General features: G+C 38.4%; 1 protein-coding gene across 1 annotated transcript in view; it reads right to left on the bottom strand.

Moving 5' to 3' along the window:
* Nucleotides 1-50: 50 nt before the first annotated feature.
* STIL (STIL centriolar assembly protein) overlaps nucleotides 51-26,380 on the bottom strand; it is a 60,159-nt gene continuing 33,829 nt past the window's right edge. The window contains exons 13-17 of the mRNA XM_029947760.1: nucleotides 22,483-22,648; nucleotides 19,115-19,346; nucleotides 10,828-11,029; nucleotides 9,136-9,386; nucleotides 51-1,556 (exon numbers count right to left, since the gene is read on the bottom strand). Coding sequence (XP_029803620.1) covers nucleotides 770-1,556; nucleotides 9,136-9,386; nucleotides 10,828-11,029; nucleotides 19,115-19,346; nucleotides 22,483-22,648 — 1,638 coding nt within the window. The 3' untranslated portion in view covers nucleotides 51-769. The remainder of the gene's footprint in view (nucleotides 1,557-9,135; nucleotides 9,387-10,827; nucleotides 11,030-19,114; nucleotides 19,347-22,482; nucleotides 22,649-26,380) is intronic.

Below are 26,380 nucleotides of genomic sequence, written 5' to 3'. Positions count from 1 at the left end.
TTTTAAACAAGTGGAGAAGGAAGGATATGCTCTAGCAGAGTACAAAGGAAAGCAGTAAATCTGGACATTTTTATTAAGTTCTATTAAAAAAATATTAAAACACTTGAAAAACTCAAAGTTTGTAAAACGCACTCCTACTCATTAATTTTCTTGTTTTGTGATAGCTAGTGCTATAATGTTGAAAATGTTACATTAACATCAATCCACCAGACTGCAAACGCTTTATGTCCACAGAATTCAACAAATGTGCATCTTAATTAAGGAAACATATATACTTGTTGTATAAAAGATCTTCAAGTTATTTTAAAAAATAAAACGTCCCCCTTAAATTTAATAAGGGTTGATTTAGCTCATTGAGTCAGGGTCATGATCAGTTTATCTTATGTTCTTTTAGGTGATACTGGGTAGACTCAGAGCTGCAACACGCTGGGAAAATGGACTTAGTTTTCACAAAGAGCAGTTCGGATTTAGAGCCGGACAGTACTTGTGTACGTAAATTTGTTTAAATGACTGGTCTCAGGATTTTTTTTTTTAAAAGCTGCAGCGATAGTGAACGGCTCTATTTGAACAGAGAACTTCACCTCCCAGTAGCCGGCCACCTTATGGACCCTCAGGTCACTTGTTCAGCTCTTTGCAATCAGCTGCTGCCAAGGAACAGACTGGCCCCCAGAACGCTTAGGAATCCCCAAACCACCCAACGGCTCTGGCTTCCCTAAGTCTCTTCAGGAGACACCGCATCCTTACATCAGGAGGGTGGTGAGCTTAAGGTTCAAAATAATTTTGGCAACTGTCTGAGCCGCTTCACGTCTAAGAAGGTGCCTACTGAGTTCATACTGCTCATCTGCTTTAAAGTTTCAGGGTTCAAACTTTCGGGAAGAACTGGAGAGTTCCTTTCATTTTCTTTCTCAGGATGTTGGGTAAACTCTGCTTTTCCAGTTCGGAGGTTCACTGCAGGGCTTGGTTCAAGGTTTTTTAAGAAGAAAGCTGGGTTCTCGTTCAATTTGTGCATTGCTTTTGGCGCAACAACTTCATTTGTAATATTTCTCAGTACTGGCATATCTGTGTGGGTGCTCACGGGTTCACAGTTACAACAACGGACCGCCCCACACGCACTCCTGGAAGGCCCCTTCTGCCAGTCGAGTGGCTCAGGGACGGCTGTAAGGTCCTGACCCAGCACATGCTCACTCTTGCCGCCTGTAGCGTCCGGAGGCTCCTCTTCATCTTCGCTGTTGTCACTGCTTTGTATGAGCCCGTATCTCTTCATATATTTTTTGGTTGCAAATGACATGTTGTTTGGTGAAATTAAACTAAGTCCCACTGTGCTTCTGTCTGTATTAATATGTAGAAGACTAAACGATGAGTCACAGTTATTTTGGTTTGATCGACTGAGGGATAGCTGTGACAGCTGATTTTCACTCAAATATTTCAGAGCGATAGCATTTGCCTCCATGCTCAAATCCACACAATTGGGGCTTAGGCCACTCATGCCCACGTTAGCAAATGACATGTAGTTTAATCCGGAAATCACTGCTTCGGGGCTGATGCATGCCAACACACTGAAAGACACAACAGAGCAGGCTATCATTGATCTTATACTGAATACTAAATGCTATTATTCTAAATATGTTCCATTCTAAGAAAGCAACAAAAGGTCTCCAGCTTTAAGCTTCATGGTGCTTTTGTATCTGAGTGTGCAAACATCTAAGTCTTAATGATCCAGATACAGTCAAGGGATAAATATGGCAAACTAGAAGGTCATCCATGATTCAAAGACTAAAAGTGGAACACAAATGAGTTCTCCTAAGGTTATACATTAGTCGTGGTTTTAAGAACAAATACAATGCTCTCAAATGTAAACGCCATTCAATCTTGGTAAAATAAAACAAAAATAAAATTAAAATCAAACAGAGGAAAAATCTAATAATGTAACACTTACAAGCTTTGGAGAGTAGCTCAGAATATGAAATTGTCCATAGTTGAAGAAACTTCATTTGTAATGAGTGAAAAATGTCAACCAGTCTTTGGATATGGACTACTGTATGTGTCTCTGCCTACACTAATTTTGTTTCATTAGATATAACCCTCAACTTGCTTTTTGTTTGGTATTATCTCATTAATGTTAACTAACTGACTCGCTTTTTTCCTTTATATCATAAATACAATAATAATATCTGCCTGATTATGTGCCAGGCACATTTGGTATCTCATTTAATCCTTACTGAAGCCTTTCTCAGAGATTCTAGCATTTCAAATATTTCAACATCATTCTCCGCTCTACAACACTTCACATTTCTATCCTTTATTGGCAGTCTATATATTTAATTCACATTTCTTTTTTTCTTTAACTTTTTAATGTTTATTTATTTGAGAGCGAGTACACATGTGTGAACGAGTGAAGGGCAGAGAGAGACAGAGAATCGAAAGTAGTCTCTGCTATTGCGCTATCAGCACAAAGCCCAATGTGGGGCTTGAACGGGAATTGGAAAGGTGCAGAGAGAGAGGGGGACAGAGGGTCTTAAGTGGGGTGTGCACTGACAGCAGAGAGCTCAATACGCTAATGCAGGGCTCGAACTCATGAAGTATGAGATCACGACCTGAGCCAAGTCTGATGTTCAATAGACTGAGCCACCCAGGCACCCCTAATTCACGTTTCTTATTTATCATCTGGCTCCCTCATGAAAGCCCACGAGGGCAAGGATTTTTAAACCTGCCACCCTATGTCATTATCCTTGGTGCCTGAATAGTGCCTGGCACATAGAAGGCACTTACTGAATATTTACTGAATTAAAGAAATAGGTACTATTATCTTTATCTTATAGCTGAAAACACGAAGGACTAGGGATTTTTTTACTAATTTGCCTAAGCTGAACAGCTAGGAATTGAAAAACTGAGCCCAGGTCTGCCTTACTCTCTGGGGCTCTACAACCACTGTTTCACTATTACTTTGCTATCAGTTTTTCTGTTCCCTAAAAATTAAAGTCTTTGTGTACTGTTTGTTGTGGTAAACATTATATTCTAATCAAATACATTATGATTTTTGCATATCACCCAAGAAAGAAATGGTTGTTTATATGTGCCAGCCACTGTCTGCATCCCTACCCCCATGAAACCCAAATGACCAGGCATTTTCATTCTGAGAAGTATCTGAAATTTTGAAGAAGCTATTTTCAACCATTAATATTCTTGAAACCAATGATACCATCATCACACAATGGGACAGTGTGCTCAATAACATTAGTCTTTAAAACCACCTGGTAATTTTCCCTTAACCGTCTTGGTACTTAGATACTTAATACAAGAGACACCAATATATCTACACATTATTCTTTTATGAAAAAGTTCATAGTGATAATATCTTCTGAATATAAAATATTTTCTACTTTGCCTATTTTTTCAAAATTATAAGCAATCTGCATATTAAATCAGAAGACCTATACATGTTAAAATATACATAAGTATAATATCTCTAGAGATAATATTAATGTAAATAAATGAAAACTTCTAATTCAAAATGTTAAATATTTAGAAAAAGTAGATCTAATTTGAATTACGTCTTCTTGTATTATAGAATAGCTAAAGAATCTATACAAATCCGTAAACCAGTCAATACCAGTTTAGAAGGTTCTTCAAGTTTCGTTGTATAACACAGCTAGCTAATTTCAATTAGGTGTTAGGGGAAACACCACCACTCTGAAAACAAAACAAATCAATACTACTCAGAACCAATGCATATGAACACTATGGGAATTAAGGATGAGAAGCAAAAGGAGGCCACTCCACTAATTACACCCTAACAGCCTTGAGCACAAGTATACTCTTTTAGCATCTCATTAAACGGACAGTCACAAAAGGATGAGGAGAGTCCCTTTACATTTCTGTAGGAGAGTCACAGGCCAACAATTATTCCAAAAATTATTCCAACTTACTTAAAGATGAAAACTAATCTTGACTTTATTGTTCTGTCTGAATCCCAATTAGCAAGCTCCTACTTATCCTACATTGGGTTTTCAGCTAAAAAGTAGAAAGGAAGGAAACAACTAAAGTGACTTCTTAAGATCTGTTTTGAATTTGAAAGGAATTGGAAATATGCCTGTAGCGGCTGTTGCCAGACCTCAAACCACAATCTCCATCTAACCTACAATTTCTAGGGGTTGTTTAGCACCTTCTTTCATTGCTTTCCTGCCTTTGGACCTCCTACTAACCTCTGTAGTTCTGAAACTGGAAAGCAGAAAGGAAATTTTCCTTCCTGTGTCTCAGTTACTCATCTGGTGGGAGGGTCTGCTTCCCAAGTCCACAACTGGAACATGAAATAAGTTTTCACACAGGTACAATGACAAAGAACAGTGGTTTGTACACTAGGGAAACAGTGTAGACTGTAAGAATTATAAAGAGTACTTGCCTACATCACCAAGCTACAATTTATAATACTATTTCTATAGGAAAATGTACCTTAAATTCTAAACACCTGCCTTAGGAACTTTTAAGCATACCAGTTATATTGTACTCAGAGGTGTTAAAAGGTTACAAGTCCATAAATACTGACAACAAATACCACAGAGGTGCTAAGAACAAAGCATTCACTGTATGCTTCAACAATGACCCAAACAGATGGGATTTCACTAATTTCGCCAATGACTTGTGGAAGGCCCACCAAGTGTGGCAGAAGCAATGAAGACTCAGAGATATATACAACTCATGATCTTGCTTGAAAAGCTATCACAAGAACAGGCTATATAATCTATTGGGAACAAGGCAGTCTGAGTAAAAACATCAATATTCTGGTGAAGGGTCCAGGAAAGCTTGACAAAGGAGGTGCCATCTGAGTTCAGCTTTGAAGGATAAGAGGATTCTGGCAGGTAGAAAGGTGAAGAAGAGTATCCCAGGTAAAAGTAACAGCAAGGAACCTTGCAAATCCCACTGCTGGGTAAGCTAGAAGCTGGTAGAGAGTGGTACAAGATTATACTAAAAAACTAAATTTGGGGCACCAGGGTGGCTCAGTCGGTAAGGGTCCGACTTTGGCTTAGGTCATGATCTTGTGATTTGTGACTTCAAGCCCCGAGTTAGGTTCTGTGCTGACCGCTCAGAGCCTGGAGCCTGCTTCAGATTCTATGTCTCCCTCTCTCTCTCTCTCTCTCTCTCTCTGCCTCTCCCCTGCTTGTGCTCTGTCTGTCTCACAATATGAATGAATTAATTAGGCCTTAGATGGTCTTATGTTTGGAGTATTCTTTCAGCCTAAGATTAATGACAAACAAAATCTGACTTCTATGTGTTGGAGAAACAGTTTCAGTGTGGTTTCATTTTAAATCATAATAATATGCAGAACCCATTAATAATCAACAAAATATAAATTAAGAATAACAATATATTTTTGGTCTAAATTAACACACACATTTAAAAGGGCAATTTTAATACAGGGTAATTATAATACAGTATGAAAGTGCTGCTAATGTTAGGCACCCCTCTTATGTGTTTTTCTTCCTATTCATAGGCAGTAACAGAATATGTTATGGTTGACTATCTGTGTCTTCTCCACTGCATTATGGGCTCGGTGAGGGCAAAGATGTCTTCACCAGGTTATCTTTATACCCTGATGTCACTCAGAGCTGGCTCAAAATAGAAGCTCAATATGTATTTATTGAAGTAAAATGAATGAAAGCATTGGTGAAATAATACATATAGATGGTTTCCTGCCAGACTATAAACCTTACTTTTTCAGAAGGCAATGTCACAACAGCTTTAAAATTTTCCTACCTTTTTGACTTAGTCTTTCCATTTCTAAGACTGTAAGAAAATAATCCTAAAACTAAAAAAAAAAAAAAAAAAAAAAAAAAAAAGGAATCTTTGCAAAAAGATGTTCATCACGGCAACATTTCAAAAGGGGTGCCTAGGTGGCTCAGTCAGTTAAGCGCCTGACTTTGACTCAGGCCGTGGTCTCACGGTTCCTGAACCTGAGTTCGGGCACTGCACTGGGCTCTCAGGTTTTCTGCTGTCAGTGCAGAGATGGCTTAGGATCCTCTGTCTCCCTCTCTCTGCCCCTCCCTGTGCTCTCTCTCCCTTTCTGTCTCAAAATAAACATTAAAAAATAAATAAATAAAATAGTTAGAATTTGGGGTGCCTGACTGGCTAGTTGGAAGAGCATGAGACTTTTGATCTCAGCGTTGTAAGCTCAGGTCCCACATCAGGTGTCAAAACTACTTAAAAATAAAAATCTTTTTTTTCATTAACTGTTTATTTTTGAGAGAGAGAGAGAGAGAGAGAGAGAGAGAGAGAGAGAGAGAGCGCGAGCGCACAAGCAGAGGAGAGGCAGAGACGGGAGGATAGAGGATCCAAAGTGGGCTCTGCAATGATAGCGGAGAGCCCGACACGGGGCTCAAACCTATGAATCATGAGATCATGACCTGAGCCAAAGTTGGACACTCAAACAACTGAGCCACCCAGGCGCCCCCAAAATAAAAATCTTTAAAAACAAATAAATAAAATTAAAAAAAAAATAGAAATTGAAACCAACTTGATAAGTTCTTTTCCGTTTTGACAAGAGGGAAAGGGTTAGGTAAACAAATGCTATCTCCCACTTAATGGATTATGATACTCCCATTAAAAATGATGCTTAGGGGTGCCTGGGTGGCTCAGTTGGTTAAACATCTGACTTCGGCTCAGGTCATGATCCCACAGTTCATGGGTTCGAGCCTTGCATCAGGTTCTGTGCTGACAGCTCAGAGCCTGGAGCCTGCTTCAGATTCTGTGTCTCCCTCTCTCTGTCCCTTCCCCGCTCACATGGTCTCTCTCTTTCTCAAAGATAAATAAACATTAAAAAAAAGATATAGCTGTGTTACTATTAAGATAATTATCAGCTTATCCCTCTATGGAAATTCTTAATTTACTTAATTTAACATATTGCTTTCAATTGAAAAATGATTTTTTTCATTTTGGCTTTCATTTCCTTGAGAAAATGATCTTATATAAAATTAAAATCCTATCTATGAATGTATTATCTATGAGTTTTTCAACTCCTGTAAATAATCAAATTTTAAAAATGGGTATAATATGTTTTCACTCATAGGTCTAACAGGAGAAACTTAACAGAGGACCATGGGGAGGGGAAGGGGGAAAAAGAGTTAGGGAGAGGGAGGGAGGCAAATCATGAGAGACTCTTGAATACAGAAAATGAACTGAGGGCTGAAGCAGGAGGGGAAAAGGGGAAGGGGGGTGATGGTCATGGAGAAGGGTACTTGCCAGGAAGAGCACTGGGTGTTATATGGAAACCAATTTGACAATAAACTATATATTAAAAAAAATGGGTTTAGCTCACAACATTAAAATGCATAAAGAAAAATATTAAATTGTATATATGGTAAAACTGCAACTGTTTCTTTTTTTTAAATTTTTATTTCTTGAGAAAGAAAGTGAGTGAGTGTAAGCACGGGAGGGACAGAAGAAAAGGGAGGGAGAGAATCTAAAACAGGTTCCAGGCTCAGTGTGGAGACGGACACGGAGCTTGATGTTACAAATCCTGGGATCATGACTTGAGCTGAAATCAAGAGTTGGAAGCTCAACTGGCTGAGCCACCCAGGTGACCCTGCAACTGTTTCTTAAAAAGATAATTTTCTTTGGATTTTTTAGTTCAAATGACATTCTCTTCATTTTCTAAATGCCAACCCTGAGCATATATAATTTTCATAGCATAGATTTATAATGTAAATTGTTATTTAAATAAAGAACAGAACAATCTTGACAAAAATGACTACCCCACAATGATAAATAAAAAAGGCTCTACTTTCTATTTCATTCTAAGCATCTAAAAAATGAATCAAGTTCATTATATACTGAAAATTTATTAATTCCACTGTTTTACTGGAAAGACATTAAAATTGGGTAACTACTACGAAGAAGTAATTACCTAAAAACTACCCCCCAAAGGCACCACACCAAAACACAAGTATTCCATGCAGATAGCAGGAGACGTTCTATAGCCTGTCTTACGGTACTGAGACAAAACCTTCAAAAATGCTAGCCTCACTCGCTTTTACTGTTGGTCGGAACATAAACTGGTACAACTAATTTGGTGGACAAGGGCAACGACTACCACAACTTTAAATGCACATAACCTTTCTTTGATCCTGCCTACTTCGAAGAGTTGGTCCTACAAAGACAGATCAACAAGCTCCTATAGAAAGATGTTTACTTAGCATTGTTTAAGCTAAGAAATAAGAGATTCAGCCTAAAAGTCCATTATGAGAGGACAGGTTCACTATATTATATGCGTATAACAGAATATTATGCCGCTGTTTAAATGCATGAGAAAGAACTACATATACCTATAAAGAAAAGCATCTGAGACATAATGTTAAGCAAACAAAACAAAAATAGATCGCAACACTGTTCACCCACAAATACACTTGAACATGCACAACATTTTTACAGAACACAAGGGAAACAGCAAAGAGAAGTAACCTTGGAGGAGACAAACAGGAATTTGGGGGGTGGGAGCATTTTATCTGATAGTCTTGTGTGTTATTTAATATTTTCTTTTTTTAATGTTTTCTTAAAACATGAGACCATATGACTTTGGCAACTAGAAAACAAAAATAATTAACAGAAAACACGCTAACCTTAATAATATAATTTTCAGATTTTATCCTTTAAAAAAAAGTATGTCATAAAGGTCATCTTTGATGAACAGAAATCTGAACAGAAGAACATGGCTAATTGTAATTAGTAAGCAGTAAGTTAAGTTTGTATGACTAGACTGTTGAAAACCCATTTCTAGGAAGAGGAACGTTTTTGCCTGTTAGCCGGCACAACTGCATGACCGTTCCAGTAGCTGGTGCCGAGCCTGTCACCTCCAGGAAGACCTTCTAGACATCGGCCACGCGTAAAGCCCATTTCTTTCTCCAAGACTTCCAGAGCATTTTGTTGACACCTTCCCCCAGGAGGGACTTATGTCTGTAAAACCTACTTTCCTACTAAAATGAAGATTCTAAAGGGTAGAGATGATCCCTAAGTCATCACACACGTAGCAAGCCCCAAATCCATGATGAATCAACTGAATGGAGTCGCAAGCTTAGACCTTTTCTCAGGAGACTGCTACAATATATCTACAATTTTTTAATCTTTTAAAACAAATTTTAAATTTACCTGGCATGATCCACTTTATGTGCATTTTTATTCACTTTAGTGGGAGAATCGATTTTTACTCCAAGGTTTCTCAGTTGTTTAAGGGTTGCATTAAGAACACAATCTTTGTCTGCCGCCCCTGAATCACATTTTTTTTTCTTTGTATGGTAAACATTTTGTGTTCTGGTGCATTCATGGCTGATAATTACTGCTTTGGTAGATGGTTGCTCAGTTTCTTTGGAGGACTTATTCAGTAGGTGGTTCACTTGACTCTGATGAAAAAAATGTATTTGAAAAATCACTATTAACCATCTTAGGAAACAAAAATGTAAACAGCAGCATAAACAAGGCCAGGGAAAAGCGAAATAATATCTTGCCAAATTCCATAAAGAACCAAGTATATTTGGACATTTTTTATACTATGGGGTTTTTATAAAGGAAACCCATCTTAACAAATAATTTCATCAGATCCTAGAGGAAATTTAGAACATCTGTTCAGAACTTGTTTGTTTTATAACCTAATTTAAAATCATTTCAGTAACATCTCAAGTGTTTTCAAAGGTTTATAGTAGCTATAAACAAAAATTCTAAATCATGCTTTCATTTGAAAAATGGTAATGTTTTGGGCACCTGGACAGTTCAATTAAGCATCTGACTGGCTCAGGTCATGATCTCACAGTTTGTGAGTTCAAGTCCCGCATCAGGTGAGCTCAAACTCTGCTTTGGGTAAGCTCCGCCTCTCTCTCTCTCTCCCCTCCTCTCCATGCCCTTTGCTCACTTGCGCCCTCTCTCTCAAGAAAGGAAAATGGTAATGTTTCAGAGTTATAAATTAGGTCTTTATGTTCAGAATCTGACTCCTTTCCTTTCTCCCTTTGAATGAGAATGACCTGTGATACCATCCCTGCCTTCCTGACATTAGAGCACATTTCATTCCCTGAGCGCATAGCTGCCAGCACCAGTACAGGACCCAGCAGGCAAATAAAAATTACGTGTTCACTGACGAGTACTTAGGGCCCTATGAAGTACGGAGAAACCAAATGTTCCAAAGTCTACAGTTTGGATGGAGGTGACAGTCAGGGTCATTCAACCTTCGAGTCTCAGTTTATATTCTAACTTTTCCAAGATGACTAGAGGACTATTTCCTCCAACCAGAATGATCCCTTTTTAGTCCATGCTGCCTTTGCTATAGCACTTCTCAGCCTGTCCTAGAATTGTTTGCTACTAATCCATGTGCTATTTCCCCTATATTCTCAAGAGCAGAGACTATCATATTCATCTTTATATTATTCTCTTTACTTAAGTTCACTTTCTTACACTAAGTATTCTATAAAAATCTGCTTACCTGAACTCAGTATATTTTATCATAAATATTTTCCTATTTTTCAACTTTCAAACTTCCTGAAAACTGTTGCTTGTTTTTTCTGGTACTTAGTTTGAATTTGGCATAATAACAACACTTCTGTTTTAAAATCAGAGTTTCCCCCACTTCCCCTGGTTGTCTACGTATCTGATGACTGGCATGCTTGTACTGAATTACTAAATTTAGGTTATCATAATCATGCAAAACTAAAAGAAATAAATTATCTATCATAAATTTGGTGAAAATCTTTTTATATCAAAGTCCCAATCAGTTTAAAGATAGGAGAGGCTTAACTAGTCTACTGTAAACTAAATAATCATCTTAGAAAAAATGAAATGCATTACATTTCTTACCAATAAATCCTGGTATATTTTCTGCTTATCAGATGGCTGAAGAGGCATCGCTTGCTCAATTTTTGGTTCCCTTGATGTTACAGAGGTGTTACTAGCACCCTCTGCTGGTCCACTCTGTAAGCACATGCTTATACTCTCTACTGACGCGGAATTCCGAAATAACACAGGCCCATCAGGTTCTTTTCTCACTACTGGAGAAGAGCTGCTTGAAAGGATATTTAAATAATGTGTCAGTTATCAAGACACCTTTTTTTTTTTTTTTTTTTTGGAGAGACAGAGAGAGACAGTGTGAGCAGGGGAGGGTCAGAGAGAGAGGGAGACAACAGAATCTGAAGCAGGCTCCAGGCTCTGAGCTGCCAGCACAGAGCCGGATGCGGGGCTCTAACCCACAAACCGTGAGATCATGACCTGAGCCAAAGCCGGACGCTTAACCGACTGAGCCACCCCGGCGCCCCAAGACACCTTTAACATATACTTGAAGTACAGTAATTTTGAAAGAAAGGGATAAGACTCAAGCAGCATTCTGGCTTGTATTTTCACATCTCATCTTGTTAAGGCTGTAAACCAGATTTTTAAGTTATGTTATTTATATTTAGACAATTTTTTTAAAAAGGGCAAACAACCTACTGATTTCTCCTGAACCTGACACAAAGGGAATTTTCAGAGTATCTAAAAATTTTTAATATATCATTGTACACTTCAAGTTTTAAAATATAGTTAAGGGGTGCCTGGGTGGCTGAGTAGGTTAAGAATCTGACTCCAGCTCAGGGCATGAGCTTGTGGTTTGTGAGTTGGAGCCCTATGTCAGGCTCTGTGCTGACCGCTTGGAGCCTGGAGCCTGCTTCAGATTCTGTGTCTCTCTCTCTCTCTGCCCCTCCCCTGCTTGTGCGGTCTCTGTCTCTCTCAAAAATAAAATAAATGTTAAAAAGAGAATTAAAATATAGCTAAGATTCCTGGCAAATGAAGAGTTCATAAGCTGCCATTTATAATCACATTATATGTTTGGTAGTACTTCTTTTCTTCTTTGTGTTGTTATGTATTTTTCAAATTTTCTACAATGAGCATTTATTACTTTCAAACTTAGCATATAAACACATATCTTTACATTTATTATGGAAAGCAATATTAACATTTCTTGTAAGAACAATAATCTGTGGCTAAAGGAGAGAAAAGTTATAATAAATGTTAGCTAACAGAAAGCTTATTTAGGCCAGGCATTGTTTCAAGGGCATTATTTTGTAAAATCTTTACCATACCAAAAAGACATATAAGATAGATATTACATATTATGCCAATTTGAAAGATGAGGAAATTGAGGCACAGAGCGGTTAGTTTACTGCTCGAAGTTATACAAATATGAAGAAAATAAAACTCATACATAGTTTAATATCTAGAGATAGCCACATTTTAGAGTAGTCCCATTTATACTTTTTTTTTTTTTTTTTTTTACAAGTAGTAGTTTCTCTGAAAAACTGTACCGTACCAAAGGTAGTTTGGAGGTGGCTTTTAAAAACCTAATATTAAGGGCACCTGGGAGGCTCAGTCAGGTAAGTGTCCAACTTTGGCTCAGGTCATGATCTCCCAGTCTGTGACTTTGAGCCCTGAGTCCGGCTCTGTGCTGACAGCTCAGAGCCTGGAGCCTGCTTTGGATTCTGTGTCTCCCTCCCTTTGCCCCTTCCCTGCTCATGCTGTCTCTCTCTCTCTCTCTCTCTCTCTCACAAAAATATGCAAACCTTAAAAAAACAATTAAAACCTAACATTATATCATGAGCATTTTTTCATTTCACTATTCTTAAAAATGTTTTGTTACATAGCATTTTATTTTATGTGTATAGTATAATTTCTGTAACCACATATCTCTTCTTTAAAACTCAGCTTATTTCCAATTTTCCCCATATTACTTAATTTTAACTTGACATGAAGTGCCAAGTACTCGTTTGATACTTGATAAGCTCAGTAAATATTACCTGAAATGAGTATTTGTAAAATATCAGTTAAGACATAATTCTAAGGAAAAACCATAAATTTGTATAAAATAAAAAATTTTTACATAGCAAAAAACATCAAAGTCAACAGACCACTGACAAACTGGAAGAAAATATGTACAACATATACTACAAAGAGCTAACATCACTAACATAGAAGAACACTTAAGAAGCGAAGGGCAAAGGACCTGAGACTCTAGCAGCAATACGTGAGAGACGTAAACTTACAATTCACAAAGATATAAAAATAAATTTCAACATGAAGAAGTGATCCAACTCTTTCATAAATTTTTAAATTAAAACTAAAATACCACCAATATACCATTTATCACCTATTAGACTGGTAAAAAATTTTTTTTTAAATATGCCAATATATTTTGTTGGCACAGCTATGGGAAAACAGGTAATGTCATATGGTGCTGTTGAAACCACAAACCAGTACAGTTTTCTGCAGAGACACTTGGTAAATAGTTAATAAAATTACAGATGCACTTAACTGTGGATGCAGAAATCCCATTTCTAAAACAATTCAAAATTACACAGGCCACGAGGTAATCACTATAGCAATACTTATAACTAAAAATTACTGGAAATAGTCTAAATGCTCATAAGTAGGTGGGTGTTTATTAAACTATGGTACATCCACATAGTGGAGTATTATATAGTTACATAAAAAAAGATTACTAGGACTGATTTGTAGTAATTTCCAGTATATACTGTTAAGAGAAAAAAAGCTCCAAAAATACCTATGGTATGCTACCTTTCTACACTTCACATAAGAAAGAAGTATCATAAGAAAATAAAGAGACAGGGGAGCCTGGGAGGCTTAGTCGGTTAAGCATCCGACTCTTGGTTTCAGCTCAGGTCACGATCTCAGGGTCATGAGATCAAGTCCCATGTTGGGTTCTGCACTGAGCATGGAGCCTGCATAAGATTCTCCATCTCCCTCTCCCTCTGTCGGTCCCCTGCTCACACACATGCGCTCTCTCTTTGAAAAAAATAAAAAGAGAAAAGAAAATATAGACATACATGCTCATTTGTGCAAAAGAAATACAGGAAAGGTAAGCCATAACTAAAGAGATTGGTTATCTAAAGGAGACAGATGGGTGGGAAGAGGGGTAGGAAAAGGGGGATTTTGGAACAGGGTGGCAGGAATGAGAAAGGAGCAACACTCCTTTGAGTATATGCCTTTTCATGCAGTTTGGGCTGTTAAAACTACAGTTAAGCTTCATATACCCAAAAAACAAATTAAATCAACCAGTATATGGAGGACCCCCAAGTGAAATACAAACAGTAACGAATCAACCTAATGATATTACAAACAAATAACACAACCATATACGAAAATGCGGAAGAAAATAACCCACCTAAATAACTAAGGAAAAAGGAAGATATTTTCACTGGACTCTGCAGGGTTAAAGGTGAAACAAATTCTAAAGAAACATATTCTAGTAAATCCATTTCAGAATTCTTAGCAATTCCGAAACTACTTTATGTGTACACTAGAACTGAACAAATAAGTACTGTGTACATGAAAGCCAGGTTTCTCACTGTTGGGGAAAGACAGTATAAATAAGAAAAATAGATGTGCTGGATTGGAATCAGAGGGTTGGTATGGAATCAAGGATTCTCAAGTATAGATAGATACATACAGAAATATAGGGGCATATGGGTGTTTGTGTATCCTACCTAAGAGGGCCTAGAAGCACAGATACAAAATAGCAATGAATACACCTAGTGCCCAGATCTTGGCTTCTAAAGATGTTCTCTGATACCACCGTTCCTGGTTTTTGTAGGTTGAATCCAGGGTTGCGGCAGGGAAAATACAAGGTGAGCCTGGAACATCTTGTGTACCAAAAAATAATAACATACTTGAAAAAGGATGGGGGCTTTTCCAGAGGTAACAGAAGCCAATCTAAAAGAATTTCCAAAGACTGGGGCACCTGGGTGGCTCAGTCAGTTAAGCGGCCGACTCTTGGTTTTAGCTCAAGTCATGTTCTTGTGGTTCATGAGTTCAAGCCCCACCTTGGGTTCTGTGCTGACAGTGTGGAGCCTTCTTGGGATTCACTCTCTCTCCCCCACCCTCTCTGTTTTTCCCCAACTTGTGCTTGTCTAATATATAAAGAAACTTAAAAAATTAAAGATCAAAAAAATTTTTTAATTTTGAGAGAGAGTACTCACGCACAAGTAGGAGAGAGGGGCAAAGGGAGAGGGAGAGAAACTTAGGTTCCAGTATGATGCCCAATTCGGGGCTCAATCCCATGACAATGGGATCATGACCTGAGCTGAAATCAAGAGTTGGAGGCTCAACCAACTGGGCCTTCCAGGCATCCCTAAAAGATTTTATTTTTAAGTAATCTCAACACCCAGAGTGGGGCTTGAATTTACAACACTGAGATCAACAGTCACATGCTCTACTGACTGAGCCAGCTAGGCACCCTCCCCAAAAATTTTAAAAGATGACTCTAGGGCACCTGGGTGGTTCAGGCATTAAGCATCTGACTTCAGTTCGGGTCATGATCTCACAGTTCATGAGCTCAAACCACACATTGGGTTAGCTCAAGCCCTGCCTCAGATGAGCATGACCCCACTTCAGGTAAAAATACAAACCCCGGGTTTAAAAAAAAAAAAAAAAAAAGAGTGTCTGGATGGCTCAGTGGGTTAAGCATCAGACTTCAGCTTGGGCAATGATCTCAATAGTCTGTGGGTTTGAACCCCGCATCAGGGTCTGTGCTGATAGCTAGGAGCCTGGAACCTGCTTTGATTCTGTGTCTCCCTCTCTGCCCGCACCCCCTGCTTGACCTCTGTCTCTCTCTCTCTCAAAAATGAATAAACATTAGAGGAAAAAAAAAAAAAAAAGCCCCAAGTGAGGCCTGTTTCTCTCCCTCTCTCTCTTTGCCCCTCACTCGTTTCCTCTCTCAAAAAATTAAAATTAAAAATTAAAGATGACTCTAATAATATGGCAAGTGGTATGTATGCCCAAAGTATTTTAAAAAATGTTTTATTTATTTTTGAGAGAGTAGAAGTGGGGGAGGAGATGAAAGAGGGGGACAGACATCCAAAGTGGGATCCGCAGTGAGCCTGATTTGGGGCTCAAACTCACGAACTGCGAGATCATGACCTGAGCTGAATGAAGTTGGATGCTCAACCGACTGAGTCACCCAGGTGCCCCCCACCCAAGGTATAACTTCTAAAACAAAAATAAGGATTGTTCCACATGAAAGTCTATAAATACCACATACCACTACTCTTCAGTGGAAAAAAGGTTTTAATTACCAATTATACTTCAAGGCAAGTACATTTATCCCTCATAGACTGCCTTAACATGAGAAAGAGAGATCCAGGAAGACATCCAAGGCCAACAGGGAACTCAGGTAGCCAGGTGCCATGGATGAACGCTTAGCAGTGGGAGGCACATCATGAATCAGACCCATGTTTGGGAAGAATCCTACAAAAGCACCAAAGCCACTATGGACAACAATGGAGAGAGCATTTCATCCAAAGCAATACATTATGCTGAACAAAGATCAGATTTATATCTAGCTATGTGTTGGAATTAATAGAGCTGATTAACTGCCCTGAAAAAGCAATTAACTACATTCTACCAATGAACTGAGATATGTTTCAAAAGTTAAAAATCACAATGGACTGGAGATGTTTTTTTTTTGTTTTTTTTTTTAAATTTTTTTAATGTTTTATTTATTTTTGATACAGAGAGAGACAGAGCATGAGAGGGGGAGGGGCAGAGAGAGAAGGAGACACAGAATCGGAAGCAGGCTCCAGGCTCTGAGCTAGCTGTCAGCACAGAGCCTGATGCGGGGCTGGAACCCACGAACGTGAGATCTGACCTGAGCTGAAGCCGGAGGCTTAACCAACTGAGCCACCCAGGCGCCCCTGGACTGGAGATGTTTAAAGTTCTGACTTAGAAACTATTTCAGGGGGCAAACACCCATAATTCTAGAAAGAAGTCTACAGTTTATAGAAGTCAGGAAGGTGAAATAAGGAGAACCATAGTCCATTCCTTTGTTCTATTTCTATAATTAGTTCAAATAAAATGTGGCTTTATCTTGGGGCTCACCTTAAATTGCTCTTCCTATCACAGAACTCCTATGAAGTAGGTAACATGGGGAACCATATATTAGGTCAAGTTCTAAAGACACACAAATGATTATGATCCCTGTCCTGTAGGATTAATGGGAGAGATATATTTACATACCTTTTTGCTCTGTGGTGTATACTATGAGAACTTAATTGAATTATATACTATACTGAACAAAGGAGATAAATGTCTCTAGTTCTCTGGAGCAGCATGTTTATTGTTTTCATCATTATGGTAATCAAAATAATTTAAAATGTCAAATATTATCACAAGGCTTATAATTAAAAAAAATAACCAGATGTCTGGTCCATGCCGTCCCACCACCAAATTCACCTCTTCCAGCGGTCACTTGTGGTGTGTCCCACCGACATCCTTCCTCTACCTTCAAGAGGCACTCTATGTATTCTACACCTGATCCCTTCCGGCACTTCCACAAGTCCAAGTGCCTTCACCTCCTCTGGTCTTGACTATACTGACCAGTTTCCCTACTTCCATTCTAAACCCCTTCAGTTCATTTGCCGCAAAACAGCTATTTAAAAAATGAAAAATCAGATCATACCACTCTGTCGTCTAAAACAAACCCAGGCTTTAATGAACACAGAGTAAATTCAAAGCTCCTTTCTGCATAATGCAAAGCCCCCCACATAATCCACATAATTTGGTTCCTGCCTGTATCTCTGACCACAGTTCCTAAGCTCTCTCTCCTTGGTCACCATGTCTGCTGATGAGAGGAACAAAGGCAAGAGAAATGTAATCTCCTTACAGCCTGTAGCCCCGACAGACACCTGAAACACGCAGAGCGTGACTTTCCTCAAGCAACTCATGGTTGTCTTGCTTCCTTACTGTTTTTGTGTTATTAAAGACTAAAAGTAACCTTAACAGTAGGTAGCCCCTCAAGGTCCTGAAAGTCTTGCTTTCAAATTTCAAGAGACTACGCTATCCCTAACCTCACTGACTTAAAAGTACATAACCAGTCACTCCTCACAACCCCAGTGCAGCTCTCTGTACCCACAGGTTCTGTCCCACTGCTTCAATAAAATCACACTTTTGCACCAAAGACATCTCAAGAATTCTTTCTTAGCCATTTGCTCAAGAAGCCCATCATAGCCACAACGGCTTTGCTAATTGTTTCTTGAAGTGGCAAGCTCATGCATACCTCAAGGTCTACACTTGCCATTTCTTCCACCTGGAACACTCTTCAGATGTTCTCATGGCTGGCTCCTTCTCATCATGCTAGTCACTGTTCACATGTCACCCTGGTTTCTTTTCTTTCTTTCCTTCTTCTTATGTTTATTTATGAGGAAGAGAGCAAGCGAGTGAGCATGTGCATTAACGGGAGAGGGGGAGGGAGAGAGGGGAGAGAGAATCCTAAGGTGGCTCTGTTCTGTCAGCACAGAGGCTGATGCAGGGCTTCATCTCATAAACCGTGACATCATGACTTGAGCAGAAAACAGGAGTCAGAAGCTCAACCAACTGAGCCACCCAGGCGCCTCCCTGGTTTATTTTCTTCAGAGTGGTTATCATTATATGAAATGAAATTATTTGTTGCTTACATGGTTACTGTTTGTCTCTTTAAGTCCTGAAAATCCCATTATGGTAGCAGCTTTTCCTAACCTTTTGCTCATCTCTAGGGCCTACTTCTATGGCAGCACATTTCAGAAGCTCAAAGATACTTGAATTTGTTTTTAAATTTCCTGAGGATCTTAAGTTACTTTGAAATCCTTGTTTAATAATAATAAAAAAAAACCATTCATAATGAAAAATTTCAAACATGAGAGAATAGTATAACAAACCATTATACACAATCAGTTTTTAAAATTACCTGCTCACAATCAATCTTATTCCAATTATACCCCTAGTCATTTCATCTTCCACCAGGTTATTGTGAAGTAATATTTCAACATAACTAAAATCAGATATATCAGAATTTACATTGAGGCCTATGCATATGTATTCCTGAAAATTTCTTCAGATGTTCTGATTCAGATAGACTGTAACACAACCAAAGATAGACATCTAGGAATGTTTCTAGAAGGATCAGAATTATTAATTATATAAGAACCATATAAGGAAAGACCCTACAGCTGAAAATACCATTTATAAAACAAATTTTCTGAGTTAGAACACCAAAAGAATGTTAGAGTTTAAAAAGAAAAACAAGAAATTCATCAGGAGAATGAATACTGAATCAAAGACACCTTACTTGGATACAGAAAGTGGCTGATTAAATTCTTCTTCCACAGCAATGTTGCTCTCTTCAAAGCTGGGAATATCAACTGCTTTTAATGAAGAGGCACTACCTGGAGGACTTGGGGCTTCATTATTAATATCAACAGAGAAATTCATGTCCTCACTGGAAATCTTCGTATCATCTTGTCTCAGCTGAGATTCAGGCTCTTGATCATCACCTGCTGCATTCCAAAACAAGCTGGCCCCTGGAGGTTAAATGATGAACCGGATACTGAAACAAATATTCTACTACACTATTCTACCATAAAACCTCTGACAAACCTCTAAGTAAGACTAACTCATTTTATTTTAGCACAATTACCTAGAAATGTCTTCAGATTATATCTTCTCAGAAATGCCATAAAGAGATTAAGGTGAAAAGACAGAAAACTGGGGTACAAAGGGAAAGGGGACACTCTGGGCCCTGTCTCTCTTCAAGATGTGTGGCTCTCAAAGGACGTGTTTACATATTAAGGTTCTGAATATGACTTGGGGGGTATGTACGTGTGTCGCAAACTGCTACCATGAAAAACAAGAGAAACTGTTTACTTATAAATTCCTAGGCTCTCTGATTTTTATCCTTAAACACGGTATTTATGAGACTACTCAGGGGCATATCCGGCAAGTATTAAGACTCAAATGTTCCCCAAACTGTACGGAGCACTTGCACAATTATTTGCAGAACTATTTACTATTATTTGCTTACTGTTTTTCTTTAAATCAACTCACTTTATTTTTACCTAGCTTCACCATTTCTATGAAACCACAGATTTGATGTGCTATATTTTCCCAATACCCATAAGAAAAATGTATCTACAAACTATAAAACATTCATCTTTATACCACCCCAAATTATCTTTTAAATCTGAGTGGGATGCATTCCACAACCTGGGAACTACTGCTATGCATAATTACTTAAAGAAATAGTTAAAATCAAAAAGTACATCCAAGTCAAAATGGTTTCTACCTTGAGGGTCAACCTGGGTGGTTAAAAAAAAATTAATTAATAAATGATTTAATTTTGCAGTCAAGAAACATTAAAAACTATCTTGAGAAAGGACAATTCTGAAAAAGTTACATAAGTGCTGCTACTCTTCTGGAACATTTATCAATATATACCTTGAGGAAATTAAGTATCACTGTTAAACATGCCTCTAAAAGCCATTTAGTTCTAATGATTATTAATAATGCATTTTTCCGCATATAGTCACCCTAGATCATCCAAGCTGAATTCCTGAATATGAATCTATGCAGTTTTAAAATAATTTCAGAATAAAAATGTAAATTACTTCATTCAATGGTCTTTTATTCAGCACATATGATTCAGGTATCATGTTAACTAATAAGATACAATAGTGAATAAGGCAGTCTTTCAGATCCCAAAAGCTTATAGATGAGAAGCAACTGTAATACAGTAAGCAGAGAGTTTTACAGGAGCAAACACAGATATTTGCTATCTATGTGCGTTTGGCTGGCTCACAAACCCGCAGCTCCTTGTCCACTAGCCCCTTACATTACACACACACACACACTTTCTCCGGGAAGTACCACCCCTGCAGTTAACAATGGTAGGACTCCAGGAGATATGTTCCTATTATGTGCTTCTCAACCCCCTTACCGCTGAACCAGGGATTAAACTCTAATCCAAACCAGGCCACTCAGGTTCTCTGACTGAAGATAGTAACCTGGTTTGTGTACATGGTTAAAATTGTGTAACACATACCCTTTGGAGCTCTGAGTGAGCTGTATTTTAAGATGTAAAGCACTGAGGAAAAACTGAGTACAAAAGCCATGCACAATAGTTGGATAGTCCTGGTGGTATTCCAGATTCTAGTTCTAGTTTTTCCTGAAGTTCAGCCCCATTTTTGGCCTTGGTTTTCATGAAACATCCTCATTATCCTTCCAGTAAATTCCCCTTCCTTGCTTAGAGTATTTAAAAGTGGTTTACATTACTTGCAGCCAAATAATCTTGACTAATACTCAGTAATAACTGACTTACTGTATATGAGGTTCTTGCTTCCCTCCCTCCTTGTTCCCCTCTACATGGACAGTTAACAAATTGGTTCAGAAATAGAATACAGCAATCTGCCTTCCTTCTTTCTTCTCCCTCTCAAATCTTTCCAGCTCAAATCTTCATCTACTGCTTTTGCAAGTCTTAGATCATCAGCCCACCTCCATTTCTCTGATGTTTGAATATCACCATCTTCAATTCCAAAAGCAGCTCAGATGAAAGATATTTACACTGAACTCATCCTCCCTCCCCTGCTTCTCTAATTTGTCTTCCATAGGTGATCTAAGCCGAAAATCCTGGAGTAACTTTTATTTTCGTTTTTAATAAACTTTCAATATTAGAAGAAATCTAAGAATATAAGAAGAAATTAGAACATCTAATACAGAGTTCCTGTATACTCTCCTCACCCAGTTTCCCCTGATTGTAACATCTTACAGCACATTTTTCAAAATCAAGAAACCAATGTTTGTGCATTACAATGACTAAATCTCCAGCTTTTATTCGAATTTCACCAATTTTTCCATTAATGTCCTTTTTCTGTTCCAGGATCCAAACAGGGTATCACACTGCATTTAGCAGGAATACTTCCTGAATCCAGCCTCCTCCAACTGCCACATCCAATTAGTTACCAAATCTTACCCACACCCTGCTCAACTCTTTCTCTTCATTTTTATCACCATCACTCTATGTATTAAGCATCTTGCTAGATCTTGGGGGACATTCTTGAAGACATTCTTAAAGATCTCAAAGGATCTGGTGATGAGCAAACAAGCAAACAAATAGATGTCATTTACATTATTAATTGATTTTTTAAAAAGACCTTCAATGATGTATACCAAATAAAGGAGAAATTCCTTTTTAAAAGATGTAATAAAGGCTCTCCATAAAATATTACAATACTAGACAATTCAGGGCCCTGTGTTTTCTCACTGTGCCCATACTGTCTTCTCTACCCACCCTATTCTGCCATCTCTCAATTCCATCTACTAAAATCCTACATACTCTTCAGGGCTCAGAGTCAGTAACAATGCATAGATGAAACAAACTTTCCCTGATCCCTCAAACCACAGATGAGGTTTCTTACAAGAATTGGATCCAGCCTAGGAAGGTACCAAATACCGTGTATGATGTCATGGGGTTTCACATTTGTTTTCAGATATAGTTAGTTCTCTCTTATGAAGCGTAAAATTGCACAAAGACTTAAATAAGTGATATTCTCATCACCTTGGTTTTGGTTCTATTTGTACTGTTAAATTTCAATGTCAAAATTTTAAAAGTAGACATGAAAAGCATTTTTAAAAATTCCTTCCCAAAAGAAAAACCACAATTACCTGTGCTCACAGCAATGCTGACACTTTTTCTCATGTGCAAGCCGGGGGCAGACTGTGCTCCCATGGAAACCAGCTCCATCTGTCTTGCGTCTGGTGCCGCGCCTTCAACAGATGTGGTCTCCGGGGAGCAGGGCTGCAGAGACTGCGCCTCCAATAAACGCTGAATCTGTATCAATTAACAACATATTTTAAACTGGCCATGGAAGTAATCACCAAATTGCAGTGGAGTTTAAAAATGAATTACAAAGTGCCCCAGTTATAAATAACTGGCTTTTAGATTTTTTTTCACATTTCTGTTAGATCATACCATAAAACTTACTCAATGCAGAAATCACTATCCTTCATTATTAAGAAGTACTTAAGTGGGTTAAATAAATTTTATTTTATTTTACTTTTTATTTATTTAGTTTTTGAGAGGGGAGTGTGTATAAGCGGGGGAGGGGCAGAAGGAACCAGAGAGAATCTTATGCAGGCTCCACTCTTAGCGAGGACCCCAGTGTGGGGCTCCATCTCACGACCATGAGATCATGCCTTTAGCCAAAATCAAGCGTCGGACGCTCAACCAACTGAGCCACTCAGGCACCCTCTTATTATTTCTTTTAAAGTAAATTCTAGGCCCACCATGGGGCTTAAACTCACAACCCTGAGATCAAGAATTGCATGCTCTACTGACTGAGCCAGCCAGGTGTCTCATGTGTAAGCATAAATTTAAGAGTGAAACACACCAGCACCTGGTTGGCTCAGTTGGAAGAGCATGCGTCTCTTGACCTCGGGATTGTGAGTTCGAGCTTCATGTTCGGTATAGAGATTACTAAAAATAATAATAATAACCAAAAAAAAGTAAAAACATAAAGGTATTTAGATTGGCATTCATAAATTTAAACTTGTGTATAAAAACCTAAATGTTAGCACTTCAAGTAAATATTTTAGGGGTGCTTGGGTGGCTTAGTCAGTTGAGGGTCCAAATTCGGCTCAGGTCATGATCTGATGGTTCATGTGCTGACAGCTTGGAGCCTAGAGCCTGCTTTAGATTCTGGGTCTCCCTCTCTCTCTGCCCCTCCTCCACTCTCTCAAAAATAAACATTAAAATAAATAAATAATAAACATTTCATTCCTATTCCACCTACAAATCAAAAATAAGATAAGAGCTATATTCTAACTCCTTACCAAATATTGAACATTTTTACACAAGGTTCTTCATATAAAGGTCAATCAAAATAGCCCATGTTTGGCTGTGCTAAAACTGGAATTATTATTTTTTTAAACGTTTATTTATTTTTGAGAAAAAGAGTGCAAGCAGGGAAGGGGCAGAAAGAGAGGAGACAGAGGATCTGAAATAGGCTCTGCACTGACAACAAGAAGCCTGACGCGGGGCTCAAACCCATGAACTGTGAGACCTTTACCTGAGCTGAAGTTGGATCCTCAACTGACTAAGCCACCCACGTGCTCCAGAACTGGAATTATTAATACTAGTACTCAACACTTACTGTTTCCTGTTTATAAGACACTATATTTAAAGAGCTTTTATGTACGATTAATACATTTATGAATGATTACATACATGTAGGTGTGATTAGTACAACCACCCCGTGAAGAATGTATTATTTTTTTAAATGACATTTTTTAAGTTTATTTATTTTGAGAGAGAGAGAGAATGTGCACATGAGCAGGGGAAGGGCAGAGAGAGAAGGAGAAAGAGAATACCAAACAGGCTCCGCGCTGTCAGCACAGGGCACAACACAGGGCTTGAATTCACAAACCATAAAATCATGACCTGAGCTGAAACCAAGAGTCAGCTGTTTGACTGACTGAGCCACTCAGGTGCCCCAAGAATGTACTACTATTTTTTTAATATATATATTTTTTAATGTTTTATTTATTTTTTAGAGAGAGGGGGAGACACAGAATTCGAAGACAGGCTCCAGGCTCATGAGTTGTCAGCACAGAGCCTGATATAGGGCTCAAAAACACAAACCACAAGATCATGACCTGAGCTGAAGTCGGGACGCTTAACCAACTGAGCCACCCAGGTGCCCTGATGTACTACTATTTTATTTTTTCCCGATGTACTACTATTTTAAGCTTATTTATTTCGAGAGAGAGAGACAGTACAAGCAGGGGAGGGGCAGAGAGAGAGGGAGACAAAAATCCCAAGCAGGTTTTGTACCATCAGCATGGAGCCTGACGCGGGGCTCGAACCCGCTGAAACCAGGAGTTTGATGCTTAACCGACTGAGCCACCCAGGTGCCCCAAGAATGTGCTACTTTACAGGGGTGCCTGGGTGGCTCAGTCAGTTGAGCGTCCAACTTCAGCTCAGGTCATAATCTCACAGTCCGTGGGTTCAAGCCCCATGTCAGGCTCTGTGCTGACAGGTAGCTCATGAGCCTGGAGGTGGTCTTCAGATTCTGTGTCTCCCTCTCTCTCTGACCCTCCCCTGCTCATGCTGTCTCTGTCTCTGTCTCTCTCAAAAATAAATAAAACATTAAAAAAACCCCACACTTTACAGATAAGAAAACTTGAGAAATTAAAAAAAAGTTACTTGCCCAGATCATGTAACTAACAAGTAGCAATGCTAAGGTTCAAACACAAAGTTTTCTCTACTCCTTTTAAAACTGAAGTATAATTCACATACCATTTAAAACTCACCCTTTTAAAGTATACATTTCAGTGTTTTTTAGTAAAGCCACAAGTTTGCAACCATCACCACCATCTAATTCCAGAACATTTTCATCAATCCCCTAAAAAAACTCTGTAACCATTAGCAGTCACTCTCCATTGCCCATTCCTAGCCTTTGGCAACCACTAGTCTATTTTCTGTCTCTACATATTTGCCTATAAATGATACCGCATAATACGTGGCCTTGTATTTTCCTTCTTTTATGTAGCATAACATTTCCAAAGTTTATCCATGTTGTATCTATCAATACTTTGTGGCTGAATAATATCCCATGTGTGTTTATGATGGACATTGAATTGTTTTCACTTTTAGCTATTATAATGTTACTATGAACATTTGTATATAAGATTTTATGTGTGCATATTTTTTCATTTTCATTTCTCTTATGTATATACTTAGGAGTGAAAGAGCCTCACTTTTGAAACACTGATTTTCTATTTCCCTATAAAAATGTGTTTAATTCATCTCATGTATTTCAACAAGTTAACTTTACTAATATAGGAAAATAAAAGTTATCCATCAATTATTAAGACAGGTAGAAATACAACCTGCATTAAGAATACAAAATAGCGTATGTTCTTATAGTGGTTTGTAGCATGGACTTTGGTGTAATAGCATAAGTTTTTTTGTTTGTTTGTTTGTTTGTTTTTCCACGCATGGAAAAGCAAAGGGCAATTTTATTACGGGCTTAGGCTGGCCGAGCCTAAGCTCAGGCTCACAGACTTTATCAATGCAGCGGATCCATGCTGAGAGCCCTGAACAAAGGTGGGGTAGGGCTTTTATGAGTTTGGGAAGGGGGAACTACAGGAAATTGTGACATAGGTACAGTGATCCAATTATTATTATACAATATTATTGACAGCAGGTTTAACCATTCACATTGCCTAGAGTATTTGTTACTTTTGGCGGGACCAATCACAACATTTAGAGTACTGACCAATCACAGAGTGGGCCCAGGACCCTCACGTAGGGTGTGACTAGTCTTAGCCTCCATCTTTAGGCCTGCCCTTAGAAATGTTAAAGATGTTAGCTGGCCTTTCCTGATTGGGTGTTACAAGGGTGGTCCCTTCTGCCTTGGGCAATGTGTGCCCTTCTGTGGTCTCAAGGAGTCAGTTTCAGACCTGCATCCTTACATGCCCCCTCCACCCCCTTTGTCTTGTAACTGACCCAATCCTGGGTCAGCTATGTTACCATTGTTCTGGTTTAAGGCTACATGCTCCT

This window comes from Suricata suricatta, chromosome 8, assembly GCF_006229205.1.
Source record: "Suricata suricatta isolate VVHF042 chromosome 8, meerkat_22Aug2017_6uvM2_HiC, whole genome shotgun sequence".
NCBI lineage: Eukaryota > Metazoa > Chordata > Mammalia > Carnivora > Herpestidae > Suricata > Suricata suricatta.
The sequence above is the reverse complement of the archived record's forward strand: the minus strand, read 5'-3'. Positions and strand labels throughout refer to the sequence as shown.